General features: G+C 35.3%; 1 protein-coding gene across 1 annotated transcript in view; it reads right to left on the reverse strand.

Annotated features, from left to right (window-relative positions):
• Positions 1–21132, reverse strand: part of LOC139979887 (vascular endothelial growth factor receptor 1-like) — a 71948-nt gene that overhangs the window by 41685 nt on the left and 9131 nt on the right. Inside the window, exons 2-3 of the mRNA XM_071991077.1 lie at positions 5371–5706; positions 434–697 (exon numbers count right to left, since the gene is read on the reverse strand). Coding sequence (XP_071847178.1) covers positions 434–697; positions 5371–5706 — 600 coding nt within the window. The remainder of the gene's footprint in view (positions 1–433; positions 698–5370; positions 5707–21132) is intronic.

Consider the following 21132-nt stretch of genomic DNA (forward strand, 5'->3'; position numbering starts at 1 on the left):
TCTATATTACAGAAATATGTTACATACATGTAGAGCCACTCTTGTACAACTAAGTTGAAAGGGGCAGTTGACCCTGCAAGCTCCCAAACCCACTTCTCCCAAATTTAAAGTACGCAGCTCTTAGAGTTAGTGCTCCTGTTGCAAAACTGAGTCTATAATTAATTTCAGTCAACACTCAACCGCTTTTTTGATAATTGTCCATCTTTCAGCTATGTCAAAATTCCAATTTGCACCCCCCTAAAGGGTATACTGTACTGAATATTAGAATGTGCACTTTTCCTTAGCTTCTTTCAGCAACTATGTAGGCTACCACTATAACAAATTATGAAGGCTATAAGCACACACAAAAATGAACACTAGAGCAAAGAATGTGGTCTACATGTGGTTGTCTTGAAACTAACTTAAATCAGAGTTTTTTAAAACGTTATAATACCTCTTTCGATATGAAAGTACTGGCTTCTTGTAACTGTTGCCAGACTTCCTGAACACCAGACTGGACCTTCCAGTTGAGTATATGGATCGACAGTGAAGCCTTCAATCGGGTTGTAGTTCCCAATTCCATGCATTCTGATGGGCCTGTCTTGGGAGTCCACTAATGTTACTTCAATGTTTGGATTTGTTACCCTGCATGGTATAACGGACGATGCTGAACATCGAAACATCAAGAAGTTGCTGACAGGTGGAACAAAGAAGGTCTCTGTGGGATTAGAAAATTAAAGTATGATTTCATGACGATAATCCAATGTAATATTGCACTGGAATCTGATGGTAGCCCTACTCACAAATCAAACTTTAAGCTTTATCCTTCACCATCCCTCTATTACCCCCACCCCACCCCCCCCAACCATCTCCATCCACAAGTGAAATACCCTAGTATAGGCCATTACAACCATATTCTGATTGCATATGACACTTAATGTGAGGATAAAGATATTTCATAATACATACAATACATGTAGAACACCTCAGGGTTATGTTCCTAACTGTAAACAACCTCTGATTTTTATTCACACTCAAATGTTGTTCCACCTGTAACGTTAAGAACTTAAAGGGCAAAGATATCAAGATTGAAGTAATTAATGCCACTAGATTTGTAACCTGTGGATGTGTCTACCATACACAGCTGTCCAGGTATCTGAAATACTGGTACCTCATAGCTAACAGTACTACATAAGATTGAAACACATTTTAGTTATAAATTCCAAGCAGTAGCCTAAATGATACTGTTTAAAATTTCCTCAGGCATATTCATATCCATGGACGCCAAAAACAATGAAATTTGTGATCAAGCATTACCTATATATAGTCAGTACTTAATTTGCTACAAAAGAAGGACAGTGTAAATGTACTTTTTTCTTTCATATGACCCATCCTTATATCTTCGGATGCAGAAAATCCAATAAATTCTGGATTAGCTGCAATATATGCAGGTTTAATACTGGTTTGATGTGGAAGTTACTTTTCTCTACATCAAATCACAATTGGTAATATTTGATATGACATGATACATTCTTCACTGCAACAAAAGGACTTTACTTGTATAGTGCTGTATAATTGAGAAGAGTGGCTTCATAGCTCTAGGCTGGGCAAAATTATTCTACAGTCCAATCATATACCATCAATACTGTATATCACATAATTTTATGAAAAAGATTTGTTTTCGATATTGCCATGGAAACAGTTTAAACTAGTTCAAAGGTGATTGTTACTTTGTATTACATGTCATACTTCAGTGGAAATTGTCTGAGAAGAAGAAAGATGGGACAACAACCAAAGGAGATCTGCACTGTAAATAGAAGATACTTGTGTATGTATTTAATGGTTACCAAAATATGTTTCACTGTCAATTAATGTGTAAAGACATGAAGGTGATTTCCAAAAGAACCTTCTGAAATGGATTTGGCTAAAATGCTTCAAGTTATTGTTTTTATACACATGTCCGGCACTGAAGCACTCAGTAATATTTTAACATGTAGCTGACATTGTTGTTCTTTGTTAAATCACACTTAAAAGCTACCCACACACTGCATGTGTATGTACATATATATACTGGTTTCCAAAGATTCTGTCCCTGCACTACCCCCATTGGTAGTTGTGCCTCTGGTCTAACACTTGCCCTGGCCTACATCCGTACTTCTTTCTACTAAGCCTAGCCTGTTTTTTCTTCCCATTTATAAGTACAAAAAACATTAGAGATCTTCTGCTTCCTACTAATTACTATATAGTCTACTCTGTAAAATGCATTAAAATTATGTTTTGGAAGTGATGTCAGTACCTTATGTCACAATTGTTTTTACTTGATGATTCATTTCCAGTGGTTACTGCTTTCTTCATTACCAAATTTAGTTGATGGTAATTGGCTTTCTCTTTTTTTTGGAGAACACTAATTTGCAAAAATCAACAACAAAAATCACAGGACAAAGTGATCTCAGGCTAGAATCAAATGTGACATATATCATGTTTTCTTCTGGTAATTCATAAGCCCCCCTCCCCCCTCCCCCTCCCCTCCCCCAAAAATGTTTTTTTGTATCATCTACAGTACTGATATCTCATAGAAACATATGTACCGTTCTTTTCTCCATTTACGAAATGAACGTCAATCATGTCAGTTCTAAATCTGATACATATATGATAAAATTGATGGCAAGTTTATTGTTCTTCTTTTTTAATATAAAGTCAACTGGAGCTTGCCATAACTAAAATATACTGAACTAATGGTAAGACTACTTTTTTAAAAGTGGGTTTATAATTGTTCATGTTTGTGCATGCTTATATACCTGACTGTCTATATTTTACTCTACTGTAGACACTTTTCTAAGAAGTTCTATCAATTGTTTGCTATATAACTGCATATTTTGGAGTAAACACAATACAGCTCTTTTTATACTGTACAGCTTATTATCCGACAATCTATATCCTATTTGATCCATTCTGTGCACTGCAAATGTCAAAACCTTTTACACTAAGTTCCTTCCGTTTCTAAATGACAGAACCAACTGGCGTGAATCTCTAGCATCCTCAATATCCACCGAACTTGGAAATTATCTATTTTTAGTTAAAGGGGCATACAGAACAGTGAATGATCCAACAACACTCAAAACAGAGATTGAATTTTTGATTACAAGTGTTTGTATTTTTCATCACTGTAGCATAGTACTTTAATATTGTAAAGCAAATATATGGAATAAATTTTGGCAAATGTACCATGGGTCATTCCATCTAATTAAAACAGCTAGACCTATTTGACATAGCCTACATGTATCAGCATCCCCACTACATCAGCTGTCCATACCACTTATTTTCCTTTTTTACAACTGCATCAATTTGAGTGATATATAACTCAGTATTTAAGCAAACTGTGCACATTAAATAACACAGTGCAGGTAAACAGTAGGAAAACAGTTACAAAATTCCTAATGTTGTCAAAGTACCAACTTGGGTGAACCCTAATCTGTCAGGTTTTATAAATTGGACACAAAAACATGTCAAATTAGACTCCTAATTTATGGCATTATTCATGTTAGCAGCATTAGTTGGTCTCCAATGATCACATTTACTTATTCATACTTAAAGTCAGTCAGAAGAGAGAGAGAGTTTGAAGTATTTGTATATATCAACATTTAGGTAATTTAGGTTAGAATTGTTAAACAACATTTTAAATGCTTATCTAAAGAAGAACGCAAATTCTCTAATGTAGGCCTGACATTTCAAAGCTAGCAAGATCATCTTCAATGTATACCACTGGCAGTGAAAAACCCCATAAAAAACATTATGGTTTTATAGAAAGTTATTTTGAAAAAGTTGATCATGAAAAACAGTACACATTTGTATTGAAGCTGCCTGATTAAGAGCAATGACCTGAAAGAGCCCGGCGGAGTGAGGCAGGGGGGGGCGGTGCAAAGTTGTTACCAAGTATTAGTCAGGAGTGCAGAATATAATTACTGTACAGTGTCTTGTTTGTGTATGAAATCCATACTCTCTTCAATTATGTTTTGACATTATAGTCAGTTAAATGACCTTTCTTTCTCTGAAATAATTATCTTTCTTCATACATAACTCATTCCTTTTAACCGCAGCTTACAGGTTCACTGCCTTTAATATACGGTACTGTTTATCCTGTGGACAATCAGGAAATCACACCAGGTGCACTGTACAGTAGTTGTTTAAGTCATGATTCAATAATTGTATCAAAGAAAAAAGAAAAAAAGCAATCAGAAAAGATCTAAGAAAAGGGACAAAACTTATTTTAAATCAGCTGAACAGACAGGTTTTTGTAAATGCATGAATTTATAATGTATTACCAATTCTATGAAAGAAAATGTAAAGTACATTACCGATAAAGCACTGAACACTACAGTATATTTAAGTAAGTAAACATATTACTGCAGTCCTACAGTAGCTCTGTGATGTCATGGTGTTTATAGACTTGCTCAAGCCTCATTTCTTGCAAGTGGAAGTACATATCAGGCCTACATGCAATATATATTCTAAATGAAATAAGCATATATATTCTAAAGCAGTCAGGAGGAGATGATCGTAATGCTCATTGTAGGCAGGCGCGTAGCCAGGAATTTGCCAAGGGAGGGGCGAAACTGTAGATTCGGCATTGCAAACTATCTAAGCGTAGCGCCACCATGGTTGGCGCGAAGCGTACAAGAAAATTTGGCTGTAAATGCCTCCCAGATCGCCGGAAATGGCACTTCCCATGCCTTGTTAGTTGCATCTTAGCATTTTCTCTTTTGAAAATACTAGCGATATCATAAAAACCTTAAAAAAATTTGTAAAAAATATGCTCAAGGGGGGGCGGCTGCCCCCTTCGCCCTACCCTTGGCTACGCGCCTGATTGTAGGTTAATAAAAGGTGATCATATTTTTCCAGGACATGATAAGAAGGAAGGCATTTTGAATAGTCTCAGTTTTGTGGTAGTCCTAGGGTGTCAAAGGCCCAAGGTAAGAATGCCTCATCTAGAAACAAGTCATTTGTCCAGGATAAAAGTCTTATCCCAAAACCTTCTCACCCTTTATTATGCATCACTCACTATTGTGTAACATGCATTTTGTGAAATTATTCAATGATCTGCCCGTTCTGTGATCCATGAATGAAGTTATCAATTGAAGCCTAGTTGTAAACAGCTTTGAATAAGTTCAAGCTCAGTCTGGGAGGCCAAATAGCTAGGTAAAAATATAAATTATTCAGGGCCTTTTTTATAAACTTTCAGGTATATTTCAGGGATGGTACATAAAATCCACGGACACTTTTAATACAGTGACAGCACATGAAATCCGGGACTCTCTCCAGAAAATGGGGTCGTTGGGTCACCTAACTTTTGGTTACACTTTTGAAGACAAGACAAATATAAGTGGGTCTTACCTTGGGATGCTACATAGACGTTTACAGTTGTGCTGGTGACATTTTCAACTCTGTTGGCATACTTTCTGTACACACACTGATACAGTCCAGTATCTGATGGAGTGGTTTGTCGGATCCTAAGGACACTCCGGTGTCTCGTACTCAAATCTTCGCAAGTTCTGCAGGGTGGCTCTGGAGATATAACCTTTCTACTTTTTTCCACTGAATACGGAGTTACCCACTCGAGTCTAAATCCTCCTAAACATACAAGTTCTAAAGCACTGTTTTCTGGGATAATTTGTTGCCCACTATTTGACTGTATCCTGGGCGGCCCCAATCTCTCCAACTTTTGGTCATCTGCAAAACAAATTAAAAACATTATTAATTTCTTCAGTACTTAAGAGTAAATATCAGCAAGAATCAACAATAATACAAATTCACTATGTAAATGTTATTCTCTATCTCCCAACTGTCCCATGTCTGTTAAGTAATCAATGGCCCCATGTGCCCCAGCCCACAATCAATCTTTATTTTCTGGGAATAATGAATGACCAAATGAACCTTAATAGACAACCCTTTTTGTTTGTCCTTGCTATTGTTATAATACTAAGAATGTGGGAGTAATAGTTAGAAACTAAAAGTAAACATTATATTGCATGTTACATATTATAATATACGCAGACAGAATGATCATGTCTGGGAAGAATGATACAAATTCACTATGTAAATGTTATTCTCTATCTCCCAACCGTCTCATGTCTATTAAGTAGTCATCATTCCTCCTTCAGGTACTGTCGAGAGCACTGCATGTACTGAAAATGCTGTCATAAACACGTCTGTAAATACTCATGTTCTCGTCTCGTCAGAGACAGAGCAGTGTCGTGCGATCCAGAGAATTATCTATGGCTGAGATGCACAGTAAATCCAGTTAGTCCAAGTGGAATAATCTTGCATCCTAAATCTGATCTTTCTGTTACAAACATCTTTGAATAAATTAACTACTGAATTTTACCAGAGAAGTGCAACATGAAATGCAGTGTGAGTATTAAAAGGAATAATTCATTTATGCCGTGGTGTAAAGTATATTATACGAGAAGCACATAGCGAAACCTTGTTTGATTCTCAGGAAACAATGACAAAAGTACCAAAATCAGTCCTACGAGGATTTATAATTATTGAATATCTATCATCATGCATTAGTTAATTGTCACAGTTCATCATCTAAATCAGATAAATACACTCAATCTCGTACAAACATTCCCCTGTTAACTTAAAGGCATTGAAGACTTGCCCCAACCGCGTGCCGCCCTCTGAAAAAAAAGTTAACTTTCTGTTGCCTGCAAGTGAAGTTTTCTTCTTGTTGGCTACAGAATGCAGACAGTACAGTAATGAAACGTGATACCTTGTTATCTTTTATCTGGACCTGAGATGTCCATCGCTGATATGTACACTGTGTTGTGTGTATTTTCTGGAATCGATGGTGGTGTCTAACACTTCTATTACACCTTATTCGAAACTAGGTCAGATTTAATACCGGCTTCAAACGTTTCTTTGTGTGCCAGTCTTCACTCCCTTTAACTTAAGTGTCAGTCAAAAGAAACATAACACATACTGAATGAGTCTCCTAAGGGCAGATACAATTTCAAGCAATTGCATGAAACAAATTTACCCATATCATCACGTTTCTAGACATAAATAATGATGTTGGTCAACAGAATATTAAACGTTAATATGGGTCGTCTAGTCTGTCAGCATGTGAGTTCAAACATCAAGGCATTACCATCAAAACACACGTTTTTGCCTGAATGACAAAAAAAAGGGCAAGTTGTCAAAAGGAACCAAGCAGGTTAATGGATCATGAACAAATGACCAGACTCAGTCATAATTCGTTCTACTGGTGCTTTAAAGACATCAACTATAACATATAAAATTACTTTCTTTATATCTCCTATTTCACATTTATTCCAAAGAAAATGTAATTAAATTACCCAGGGGTCTTCCAACGAGTTAAAGTATGTCATTGAATACATAGTTCTATGAAGCGATGAGAATTTGCCAAGTTAAATGATGGACTTCCTGTAAAAACCAGCAGTAAACAACTCTCACAACACCTGTTACTTTTATTACAGATAGCATCTTTTTCAATGTATAGTGAAATATGTGGTTACCAATGCTACAAACCAGCAGGGCAGTTAAGAACCATGCATGTTGGAAAAGGTCATATCAAAAGGTGGACTCCTAGCCAGTAGGAAAAGGATTTAAAATTGTTTAGAAAATTTAAGATTTCCAGACAAAGTTTGATTTTAAAGCAGTTTGCTGAACTTTGTCTATAATTTGCAATATTTGGTGGCCATTTTATAATAACAGGAGTTTGTTATATTACTGTATATTACAGTACTTGATGCCAATTACAACAGTATGCCAACCAAATTGTAAGTGAGACCATAGCCAAGAAACTTGTTTAAATGCCTTCAGTGTTAAACAGTTTCCCAAAAGAAGATCACACCAAAGCAAAAACCCTGAGGATTTTCTAGGATGCAAAAGTCGTAGAAAAAGCAACTAGGACAGGTGTACTTCTTCTGAATGGTAGATTCAGAAAAGAGAGTAGGTGGTTTTCCAAGAGTGAGATATACTGTAGGGTGCACAGTGCTTAAACATTACCAGTTCAGTAGGTTTGGTAGATAGGGAAAGTGCTTAAAAAGTTGACTGGAGACAGGTAAGGTGAGGAGACTAAATCGATCCTGATTCACAGAATGTCAAATTAATTTGAAACTCAGTGACATGACGATATTATAGGTTTTGCACACTTTTTACTTTTGTAACTAGTCTGCTAGTTGCATCTACGATCAGATGTTCTTTGAGCAAGGAGAGCTTTGTTGGTACTGAATATGCATTACAATGCATTCCCTTATTGGCTTGTATAAATCAAGAGGCAAGAGGCGTAACAGAATACATGAATGAAATCTGTCTTCAGCGGATAAATGTTTTGATACTTTCAATCATTATTTCTTAATTAATGAAATAATTAGTTTGGTGACACCTCATTTTTCAGGGTTCTTCAGATCAGCAATTTAAATGAAGTTCCATATTTTGAAAATGAACAGTTTTATGTACTTCCTTTTTCGAAACGCACAGAATCACTTTAACCCATCATGTTAAACTAAAACCTGTCTGTTCTTATAACATTTGGCTGCTGGTCATTACTGTGTTATCAAACATTTAATTCAATACAGAAAATTGTTTCTCCAAAAAATTATGATCTTTTATTTTTATCACTTGCAAATTGCCTAATTTCAACTATATTGAGCAATTTGCAGGGTACAGTATTATCAACAGGCTACTCAAGCCCAATTAGCTTCTAAGTGCCTGCATTACCGATAATTGCAAGATTGTGGGCCAGTCTGATATCTTTCACAGCCAGATTTGTCCCTGAGGCTCCTACTGTATTGAGAATCCCTACTCTAGACACTGTACACGGAAAGTACAGCGTTGTTAATTTTGCATTTACACTAGATCAGGGTTTTCCCTAACTTTTTCCCCAATGTAACCCCTGTGGATGTCAGAGTTGTCCACAAACCCCAAACTTTTCGAGTCATTATTATACTATAATATGCATAACAGTATTTTGTAAAAGATCAAGTTCATAGTGTCATATTGTAGAGTTTGTCAATAGGTACGACTTTTGTACATTACTAAAATTATATGATATATCAGATTTTAGTTCAACAAAAAGTACTCTAGATTTGACTTTCAGAACGTCTCACGAACTCCCTGGGATGGACTCACGCACCCCCCTGGGGGTTCATGCACCCCAGTTAGGGGACCCCTACACTAGATCCTAATACTAAAACATACTGTACTGGCCTACAAGTGTAATGACTTGGAACTGCCGTGTATATACCTTAATGCAGCAAGGATAAATTTGAACCATGGATATTTGATGCAAAGCATCATTTTTTCCCCTTCACATCAACTTTGTATAACTGGTGTTCTTAGAGTATGATGTTAAAGTGAGTAACAATTGACTAAAACAGTAAAGAAAAAAAAATAGGTTTCCATTTGATGCTTAATTGCAAGTAATGGTCTCTCAGTAACTAATTAAAAAAAACAACTAACCCACTTCTAGTCATCACAGTAGTAACTTACTGATTCAACCTGATTTTGAAATGAAATGTTTTGGCCCTAGTTTCCCCACAAAACTTTGGGGTCTAATTACTTGTCAGCCAGCTAGTCCTGCATTTTAAATTAAATATGCTCCAATTTTCCAGTACAGAAATGTACTTTGTGTACACATATAGTGTGTCATTTCTTAACCACACTAAGAATTTCCAAATTAGGGCATTTCTCTTTTTTTCCCTCTCCTTCCCTTTTTTTTATACCTTGAGAATAAATAAGAAGCTTAAATGTCGGCTCAATATTTTGTCTATATCGATGTGATATCTTTGAGCTGCTTAAATGTTTTAAGTATTTAAAATGTGTCACACCCATTGAAGTCACTTAGTGTTTACATATAAAAGATCAATTACATATATTATCCATTATTTAAACAGAGCTAGCTAAACAAAAACAAGTCTGTATATTAAAGTACTCTAACAGGTTTTGCTAATCAATATTCCACAGTTGGCACTAAAAGGGAATATAGATAAGTTCACCAATTTTATAAGAAAGCAAACAATTTATCACAACTTATTGGCAAACGAAAACGCATTGATTTCCACATTTATTCTTTTTTTTGTTAAAACATTTGCTTACTTCAAGATAAAAAAGAAAAGTTAGTTTGGATTTGTATATGAGGATATTTTTTCCCCCTTGAATGTTTACTTTAATAAGCATTTCTTTAATAACCATGGCAGTTATCATGGATGGTTGTCTGAAAGAGCTGTATATAGTGACATAAAAATAGCTAGAGCATGTCGCAACATTTCCAAATCTACCACAAAATTTGCAGCAATTTTTTCTGTCCTTTTTTGTTGACATTTTGTTTGTTCATCTATGCATGGTGTTAACAATTTTGTGAACATTGATCGTCTTGTTCATAAGTTTTGATGGTATCATTACACTGAGCAAAAGCAGCCTTAATTTGATTTGGGTATTATCCAGTGATGCTTTGCTTTGCTTAAACATTCTAATCCCTCTAAGGCCCTAAGGGGATCAAAGTAACAGTAGGAATTAATCCATCCTAGATATATCTTGATGACAACACTAAACTTACAAATAAATTCAAGCAGCATGTTCAATTGGTTTTGGTAGAAAAAAAAACTAAATTAAAACTCTGCATTCTATACTTTTGTTATTGGAGATGTACAAATTCACCATTCTACTGAAGCTTGCTACAGTGGCGGAGCTAGGGGTATCGGTCAAGGGGGGCGAGAATGGTCTGTAGGGGCGCTTCCAACACTATCTACTGTAAGCGGAGCGCCACCACAGGTTGGCGAGGAGCAAACATACATTTTGAGAGTAAAGGTACTCCCTAGATCGCCGGAAATGACCCTTTCCGGGCCTTGCTAATTTGCAGATAAACGAAGAATAAATAGGTGTCATCGCCAAAAAATGTGACAAATGTCAATAGGTAGATGAGAGCGCAATAAAAAAGTCAATTATCGCGAATAAGTAAAAAGTGGTAAAAAGCTGAAAAGGGCGCCAGCAGTCAATTTGAGTCCGTCAGGGGAGGCATCCGCCCCCCTCTGACTGTATGGACGCTCCGCCACTGGCTTGCTATATTTATGATTTATAAGATGGCTCGTATGATCAAATACAAAAGTTATTTTATCTCAAAAATTTGATGTTAAACGTTATTGTTTCAGTCGCAAATGTATAAAGTTTACGCCTTGAGTTTTATCTTTCTTGGTGTGATTTCGTATTTCCTTTAATGATCAGTACAGTATGTACTGTATGGCCTTATTACAACTTCATGGCAAACTAGATGCAAAATACAACTTAGAAATGATTTAAGTCATAAGCTTACCAACTTTCATTTCATATAAAGAAGACAAAAATTCCACATTTCAGGTTGTTTCATGTTCGAGCTGTAAAACTGTAAAAAGCTTATGTGGTCCAATTTAAATGTTCCTCCATCTGTTTCTTTTAAAGGCATTGAAGACTTGCCCCAAACCGCGTGCGGCCATCTGAAAAAGTTAACTTTCCGTTGCTTGCAAGTGACGTTTTGTTCGTGTCACTATAAAATGCAGACAGTAATGAAACGTGATACCTTGTTATCTTTAGCTGGACCTGAGATGTCCATTGCTGTATCGTTTGTATCCTGTGCTGTGGGTATTGACCGCAGCTGTATGTACTGACTGTATACTAGTGTTTAATTACCGAGGGTAGCAAGCTGTGTGTTTATTTTCTGGGATTGATGTGGTGTCTAACAATTCTGTTACACCTCATTCGAAACTAGGTCAAATTACCAACATTAGACGTTTCTTTTTGCGCGAGTCTTCACACCCTTTAAATGTGTCTATGATAGTCTGTTTATGTTTCAGTTTGCTTCTCAGAATATCCTACTAGGATGGAATTTAAGTCAGGCCCTTTAACTTTCACATTTACACAAAACGTTATCATTGAGTACTTGCTTCATTCTACAAAAAAGTCTGATACTGTATCTTAGTTTCATCAATTTCAATTTCATGTTGAATAAATACTCAAAATGTTTTGTCAAATAACTAAAATTTGGCTACAAAAAAAAAATAAAATAGAGATGTACTGTACTTCAACATTGTATTCATGTATGCTTATTGTGACAGAAGAGTTGGATTAGAATTAGCTGACAAGTTTTATGTACTGTCAGCCATACATTTGACAGCTGCCAAGTGTTTGTGTGTGGGTCTTAAAGGTGTCAGTATAGGCCCCAAGTTGTAGCATGCTATAATTGCTAGAAGTTTTCAAAAGGTGCTTTCCTGGAGGACTTTACTCTCCAAATTGTTCTCAGACATTTTTAATGAACACACAAGATGGCTGAATGTCCCAGTGAGGAGAATTTCCTCAAAAGTTGTAATAAAAACAGTTTAAGAATTTAAACCAAAGGTGACCACATTTGAATATCTAGCATATTTGGGGCCAATACAGCATACCTTTAACTACACACTGACAGGTCATTAACTTATCGTCAAGCTAGAGGTGAGAATGGATGTTTTTTTAAATTATTCTAAAAATTAGTCACTGTAGTTAAGGGGCACCTTTACCGGAGCACAATAATCCTTTTTCCTTGCATATATGAAAGGTTAGCTTCCATACACACGCCCACAACATGACACCATGCAGAGAAAGACATTATTGAATTCCCAGTAGTCCTACAGTATCTCCCTGCTTTATCAAACTTTTACTAATATTTACAATGAAGTAAATATTCAAATTTACAGTGTAATATGTGAACAAGTCTCTAAGTAACTACAGTATAACGAAATTGTTTCTTGCTTTCATTTGCAAATGAAGAATTAGGAAGTATTTAAAGGTCATCAGCATTATTCCCAAATATGCTAGAAAAGTCAGATAATGGTCACCTGTGCTCTAAGTTCAACAAGCATCATTACTGCCCCACTAAAAGCAGTAACCCATATACCGAGATATTAAAGCCATTGGAGGGAGGCCTAGAGAGACCCTAGATCCCCAAACATCTGTCACCCACCCCTCTAAATTGTCAGAAATGTTTTTTCATTTTTTAGAAAATAAGTCATGCAGGCCCCTCCCTCTAGAAAAGCATTGCAAAGTTTGAACTTTGCATTACTGTACCAGGGTCATACTGTAAGCACTTGAAGCAACCTATAAGTTCAATCACATTATTATGTACCATGTAAACAGAATGCTACAACTGCATCACCATAATGAATATACAGAGAATCAAGGTAATCATTGATAAGGACTACATTGGGTGGATCTAGGCATAGAGACTTTCCACTTCCTGTCATACCTTAATTAGGAACTTCCTGACAATACCATTCCAAAGACTGCCATTATCTATGTAATGCATACACCTTATAAGTACCAGAAGTTAAGTGTGGCTGGCATAGTAGGTCGGTTAGTAATTGGAGTTTTTTTTTTAAACATAATATCAAAAGATAGGGTATAATGTTAGTGTTTATATGGAGTTTTTGCAACAGTATTGAAGTTTAAGATTTTTTTTGTCATGAAATATTGAAAATTTTATGTACAAAAGTTGTTATACATTATTTTGTAGACAACAAAGTGTGCAATAAGATTTTTTTTTATGCAACTCAACTATTGATCATATATATGTTTAATTGTGTAGAGTCAATAAGTGAGTGGGAGATACTAATAATACAGATTTGCATGATTTTCATTCTTCTTCAATAACTATAAGCTCTGTCACTTTATGGATCTGGTGGAGGATGGAGTGGATGAATAACATACCGTCCATGTTTAATAACTACAACATTTTTCAAACCAATTACGAGCCTTCGTGCACTACATTAGAGTTGTAAACAATGCTCAGAGTTCAGGGCAGAGCTCTGTATCCTAATTCCTAGTGTAAATACATTTTTAATCCTGATTGAACAATATTTATCCGGGTTGTGCCCATGTTCTCAGTGTCAAGAATCGACTTTGTATGCAAAACCGTTTTGAATCAAGGTAATGCTCAGATCAAACATGACATCTAAATGTTAGTTATAAAACATCATAGTATAGTATATATGTATTGCACAAGGAAACTACTTCTTCTACTGATGGCATGACCAGATGCAGTTCAAGTGTCAACACTCTCTCTTGAAATACCCAACAAATTTGATATCCTGACTTATCACAATGTACTGTACAGGTCGGCCCTAAATGAAATAAATTATTTTGACGACAGTGTCAAATTCCGATCAGCTTTTTTTGTCCTACTGTTACTTATTCTCTTTCATTTCTTCATTTTGCAAGAAACCACAAACAATTATATGAATAAAACGATAAAACTGCTTTTGAAAGAAATACATAATTAAAAGGGATAACAACAAGTATGTAACATTAAAATTTAGTCAGTACAGTATAACACATTATGTGTGATCATGCATGGGGCAAGGAGGTTTTAAAAGAAATTATTTCCAATATAACCTTTTCAATGTAATTTTCAAGATCCCACAGAAAAAGTATGAGATCTTATTTTGCAATAAAAGAATGAAGCATAATTATAAAACGAAAAATATGAAGGAAAAAAATATGAAAAAATTAATAATAATATGGAAAGGCCAACTCTGATGTGATTTGCCATAGAAACTGTGTAAACAATAGACCACTACATCCCATTGATTCCCAACTGGTGTAAACAGGAAATCACATTAAGGCTCTTCAGCATGTAGAGGTCAGAGACCAATGACGGTCACAGGACTGGTCATTGGTTAAAATCTAATCAATTAATAAATAACAGACCACAGAAATTAGCCAGTAAGAGTACGGTAGTAACAACTTTTTCTGGATTTCTTGCGGTTTTTAAAATATCTGAAACCGATGGAAACTTTTATAGATTAAGAGAATACTTATAAACTAGTAAAAAGTTTACAAAATATATATACTAAAGAAATGCTGATCCTAAGTTTAGTAGTGACAAGAACCCATGGATCTGAACTGAAAGGGGCAACATCAGTTTTGTTGCTGAAACACATGAGAGATGTTCAGTTCCATTCTTCGTAGGCTAAGCCGGCTATTAATCATATACTGAACTTAGGAGGTAATTTGAAACAAGAAATAGGCAGCAAATACTAAAAAATAAAAAAAGTGAACGATGTTAGTACTGACATAAATGAATTAAGGGTACTGTAACTTTAACTTCCAAGTAATTTTAAGAGCTTAAGTTATTTTAATTGATCACCGCTCTGTTTTCTTATCACAAATAAGCAAAACAGAGGCTGCCAATGTGTATTGTCATGTTGAGGCACACCATCAATCATAAGACTAATCTAAACAATTGATAAAAGGTTTCCTGGACATAAAAAAGGAGAGAAAAGAAAAGACAAATATTTTTAGAGTAAACATGATCTTAATGCCTTAATGTGGAGTAATAGTCGGGACAGTACCTTTTGAACATTTCAACAGAAGTAAAAACAATTATAACTTTGAAGAATGGAATGATCAGACTGCGAGCTAATGACAATGAGAACAGCAAGGAACAACAGTGGTTTCATAATTGACTTTAAACAGATTTAACATATTTTGCTACTACTTCTGTTCTTATCTAACGAAAATATGACACTGCAAATATTTTCCAAAGTAGATCAACTTTAATAGCTTTACTCAGTTTTGAGTATATTTAGAAAAGTCAATTTGGTTTAACATTTAATTATTTTGACTCAATTATTCGAAATAGATCTATTACACGGTGGAGCAACTAACATTGCATTTTAAATCACTTTTCATGCACTTTTGTACCATGTGACTATTGCCCATTTGAACAAGCTCTTTACCGTCAGTTTTCTCACATAAATCAAGTCAGAGAGGCAATAAAATCGCTACATGATCAAGCTTAAAATGTATGTATTGCCATTACCATCATGCTTGCTTGTGTTTGAAAATGCCATAGGTTTCCCAGGAAACCAAATAAGCAAAGTTACATTAAAATTCCCTCCTCTGTTGAAATTATTGACAACAGTTTCAAATTCACAAGCCACAAAGTCCTGAACCTAAAATGCAAATCTTTCAATGAATTACTTTAATATATCAGTAGATGTCTTATCCAAACAAACTGACAGATAAGGACACCGATCACAAACAGGGTCATACCCTCCTTCCATGGTGACATGGAATCGCAAATCAATCACACAGCCTTAGGCCCTGTCAGAAAGGTCCTTTATAAGGTCCTGCTATGCATGTAAAAGCAATCATGTTGAACCTGCATGAGACCTTACATTACATATCTATTGTATGTTAAGCTCTTTAAAAGGTATATTGATTGAAAATAATAAATTGTTTTGCGCTGTTTTTGACAAATGCAGTAAACAGATTGTCAACGATGATTCCCAGTCATATTCAACAGAGCTCTGAGAATCAAACAGCAGACCTTTACAGACAGTATATGGATCTGGCTGAGCCTCCAAGATGAAGTCAAAATAATGTAAGGTTCAAAGGTCATCAGTATTGATCCCAAAGTTTAGCCTGTTTGAATTTGCTAAAAGCTTTCAGAAGGTATACCTACCTGGAAGGTTCTGAAATCCCAAGTCATTCCCAGACATTGAGAAGTGTCCAGAATTAGACAAGTAAAAGTCTAAGTGAGGAAGACTGCTAAGAAGGTGACAATAATAAAATGAGTGTTGAAATTTGAATATGAGCGACCATTACTGGACATTCTAGCATATGAGAGCAATATTGTTGATGTTTAACTGGGTGTACATGCTGATGGCATAGTGGTGTAAAGATTGATCCAGCCACTTTTAGAAAGCTGACGTCAGAGTACACTTCCATGTTATTGAGTTGAAACAATTTAATTCTTAATTAACTTCATGTTACACTTGTAACTGTAAAACAGTGAGTAATTGCCCATTTATACAGCTGCTGTTAATAAGAAAGTGAGAGTTCAAAATTGCAAATTTCCACCTTTATCGGCCCGACCTCAAATTCTAACACCAGTTCAGAGCTAACCCATATCCCAAACATCTAATATTTCTAGGGAAGATTGGCATTACCCTTTTCTTACGATATAACGCAAGGATGACATACTGCAGTACAAGGAGGAGCAGGAGGAATAACAATCTAGCCTCCCACAGTCATTTCTTATCACTGGCCAATGGCTCAACATTACAGCAACCAAGCTACAGTACATTGCAACTAGGGCAGTCTGCAACCCCAACTTTGTAATGTTTATAGCGATATTTGTTAATATTTTCATTGTACCCATGTTTGCTTAAAACATGGCATTGAGTAGGAAGGTGATATTAAACTGGTTTTCACAAAAGAAAACAAAGGTTGGACAGACTCTGGGGTCACTGGGAACGAAAGTGTCAGGGGAAAAAAGGCAATTATAGTTATATTATGAATAAACATAAACTGACATTTTCATACCTATTAGCTAAGCCTGAACCAAGAAAATTATTCATCCTATTTAGAATTTGAAACCCTGAGAGTCAAAACACCATCAGCCTTCCTTCCAACCTTGTGGGCAATTTTGTTTCCACTACAATGTTCAATATTATATTGGATCTGATCTTTTGGATGAATCAGTTTGCATCAATTGGGAAAAGAAAAATAAGCTTACTGCATGATCAATCAAGAGGGTTTGCAAAGTGGCTGAGGTTTTATGAAAACTTCTGCCTTGATTGCGATATAAATGATTGATGAAAATATTCCAAGCTGGTAATAGTTAGATTATCTGGTTTCATGGAAAGCCACACCGCTTTTTCATCAAGAAGTTACCATATGTAAAATATAAATGGTTTTAACATCTGTCTAAACAGTAGCAAGGGGAATTACTTAGAAAGATCAGGCATGCAGTTTGCAAATTATATATATTCAATCAAAGCGAAGAAGGTTAAATTCAGAAAAGGAAGATAAAATCACTGAGAATATGACGAGCATACTGATTGGGAAAAAATATATGGAAAAAAACTAGCAAAAAGTGCAAACAGAATTTTAACATATATTTAGTTAATCTATGTCCAGCAGAATTACGCAATATACTGTATATGACATCACGCACTTACAGTATATGTACTGTAAAGGCAAATCCATTGATGTAACAGTCAGACTATTCTATGGGGGGGGGGGGTTCAGTAGTGGTGGGTCTGTGCAAGTAGTGTTAGAGCCTGTGGCATAGCTATGGGGACATGGACTTAAAATATGCAAGATAAAAGGTTACTTGTTTTGGAAATTGGTTCTGCCTGTTCCCTATAGAAGCATTGAGCGCTCGCCCATAAGAGTACAGTATTCATACAGTAGCTATGTCACTGGTTGGGGCTTCGGATAGTGTTGGAGTTAGGGAGGTAGTGTATGGAGACAGGATGCATTGTCTCAATATTCCAAGTAGACTATTCCAAGACTGTGCACTGTACTTAAATGTTTGTGAAGTTCTCAGGTAAAATTGCAGAATTTTTAATTGTGGTTATTGATTCTTACTTGCTCATACTTTACTTCCATGAACTTATTGGAGAGAAAGGCTATTTTACATATTTCTTCCTCTTGCTACCCCTGTACATTGATCCAAATCATCGGGAAATTAAATTTCAATTTAATAGCTTTCATTATTAATACATTGCCAAGCAAGCAGCCATTGTGATCATTCATAGGTGGATAGGCTTTAACATAATAAATAATTGCCAAACCTCAATGTACTCATTATTAATTTGTTAATTGATGGATTACTTAAAAATCAAGAGATATTGTATGGTACACTTCATAAAGTCCAAATTATACATTGTGGCAATTAGTTGAGTATGGTAAAATCATTGCAGCTACAGTATATAATATCACACTCACAAAGTTACTCAGACTCTCAGTATAGGCCTATAGTATAATAGCATAAGGGCAGAAGATACCATGGGTAAAAGTGCCCTGTATCAACTCTCCATTGCCAACAATGTGTATAGGCCTACTAAACAGTTTCTTCATTGAAGCACTGTATCAAATGTAATCAATAAATAAATATACTTGAAGCAGATATGAAAAGTCTGTTGTACATCATTTAGTGTGCAAACAAACTCTTATCAAACAGAGATACTAGCATATGATACAATAATACTATAGGCACAGCTGTTCAAGGACCCATGTCCCACATGATTATTGTCACTCCATCTTCAAAACTACCAACTTTATTTATCATCATCGTAATTTCAATGATGGAATCAAATTTGAGAAAATTTACAGTCCTGATACATGTTAGAGACTACAATTTCCTGTTACATTAAGCAGCATGATTATCTACCAATTATAACACAATTAGCCCCATAATGATTGCTAAAACCCAGTATTGGTCAGATTCTTTTTTATCACAACCTAAAGAGAGAATTAAATGATCAACTTAAAGATTCACCAAGGTATCATGCAGGTCGTGAAATTCAGGCTACAACATTTACTGGCAAAAATGCAGTGGGATTCCCTGTTTGTTAGTAGAAAAAGAAGACCTTGTATTTTGGGGTCAGTAGACATTTAAAGAACATAAACACATTTATAAGTCAGTTTAAAGCAATCATCAGTCATAAAATCGACATGATTTCCCTACCTACTGAAATATAAGCCCTGTACTACTGCTTACAGTATAACAGCAGCAAATATTATTGGGCTTCTCCCTATAAGCCTGAGCAGTAACTGATGTGTGCTGTCATTCAGGAAAAAGTCACTTGTATTTTTTAGCAAGTAGCTAAACTTGTGAAATTCTAGGCCAGTCATTTGTCTATTTTTGCTTTTTAATACACATGTAAACCAGTGGTGTACAATATTTCTCTTCAGGGTATGAAATATATTGCAACGTGCATGCCCTTACTTTCAAGTTGCAAACATAGACTTTCTTTGCCCCAACAGATTTTTACTCCTCCTGGACTCCACTGTCCCACATTAGAGACTCATAAAAGGATTGTAACATCTCATAAAACTGTCTTTGATGAGTTTTCTAAATCTGTATTAGTCAGTAGTAAACACAGAAGAAAATAACATAAAAGCTTTCAATTATTTACCTATTCCCCTCAACTCAATTTACTCAATCACCCTAGTAGATAAAGGTATAGATCATATGTCACCACAAAGCTGTCTGAAATGCAAATTTAAAGCACTATTCTATCGACTGAAATTCACACCGTTCTGCCATAAAATCTATTTTCTACTCTTGAAATTGACTGCTTGAGGCTGACGGAGATCCATAATTGTAGATTCATTACAAATAATTGATGGTGCAGGATCTATATTTATATATTTGCTCAAGGAAAATTTCTATGAAGCTGAAACATGTTTGCATGAGTTAACTGGTATATATTTATCTGCTTCAAGGGTTAAACCTTATTAATAAGTTACAAGTACAGTATATCAATGGAATTCCTACACTAGTTGTAAGCTGGGTCATTATGAGACTTTTACTACTCTTAACATTGACTCAAGAGATTCAAGTGATTCATAATTGTATAGTTAACAGCATTTATAGGAGATATATCTTCTCTGGAAAAAATAAAAATTCTATACAGATGATATATTTGGTGTTAAGCTGTATTACACATCTGCTTCGACAAACTAAATACAAGAGTATATCAATTGAATGCTATAGGCACACTTTATGAGAACTTAACAAGATTCAAGCCATTCAAAATTATTGATTCAATTAAATATAATTTATGGTGCACAATAACAAGGAGGTATACTTCTCTAAGAACATTTCTATGAAGATGAAAAATGTTGGCACAGGGAGTAATGTATTGCATAACTTGCTGGTCAGAGCTTAAAACTATGAAATATTATGGACTGCTATCCCCCATCATTGACGTGCTACAGACTCATTGTAGATTCAGTATACATAATATATGGCACAGAATCATAAAGAGAAGGTGAAAAGTACTTGACGATAACCAATATTAACTGTTTTCCAAGCGAGGTCAACTTATAATTTCCTAAGATACTGCAAACATTATGTATGCATATTATGTAAATTGCTTTATATGAGCTTGTGGTTGGCCCCTACATTAACGACTTGGAAATCTTCCAGAAACAACACTGGGTTCATTTGCTAACAAGAGTTTGCCAATGGATACTATAGAGATGGATCTTAAATTGAAACTGCCTAGATGCTTAATGTATTGTAGACAAAGGGATATATACTGTACATAGTTAAGCTATGTGACCAAACAAGACTTATTGTGTGAAATTGTGAATCCTCATTTG

Source organism: Apostichopus japonicus, chromosome 14 (genome assembly GCF_037975245.1).
Source record: "Apostichopus japonicus isolate 1M-3 chromosome 14, ASM3797524v1, whole genome shotgun sequence".
NCBI lineage: Eukaryota > Metazoa > Echinodermata > Holothuroidea > Aspidochirotida > Stichopodidae > Apostichopus > Apostichopus japonicus.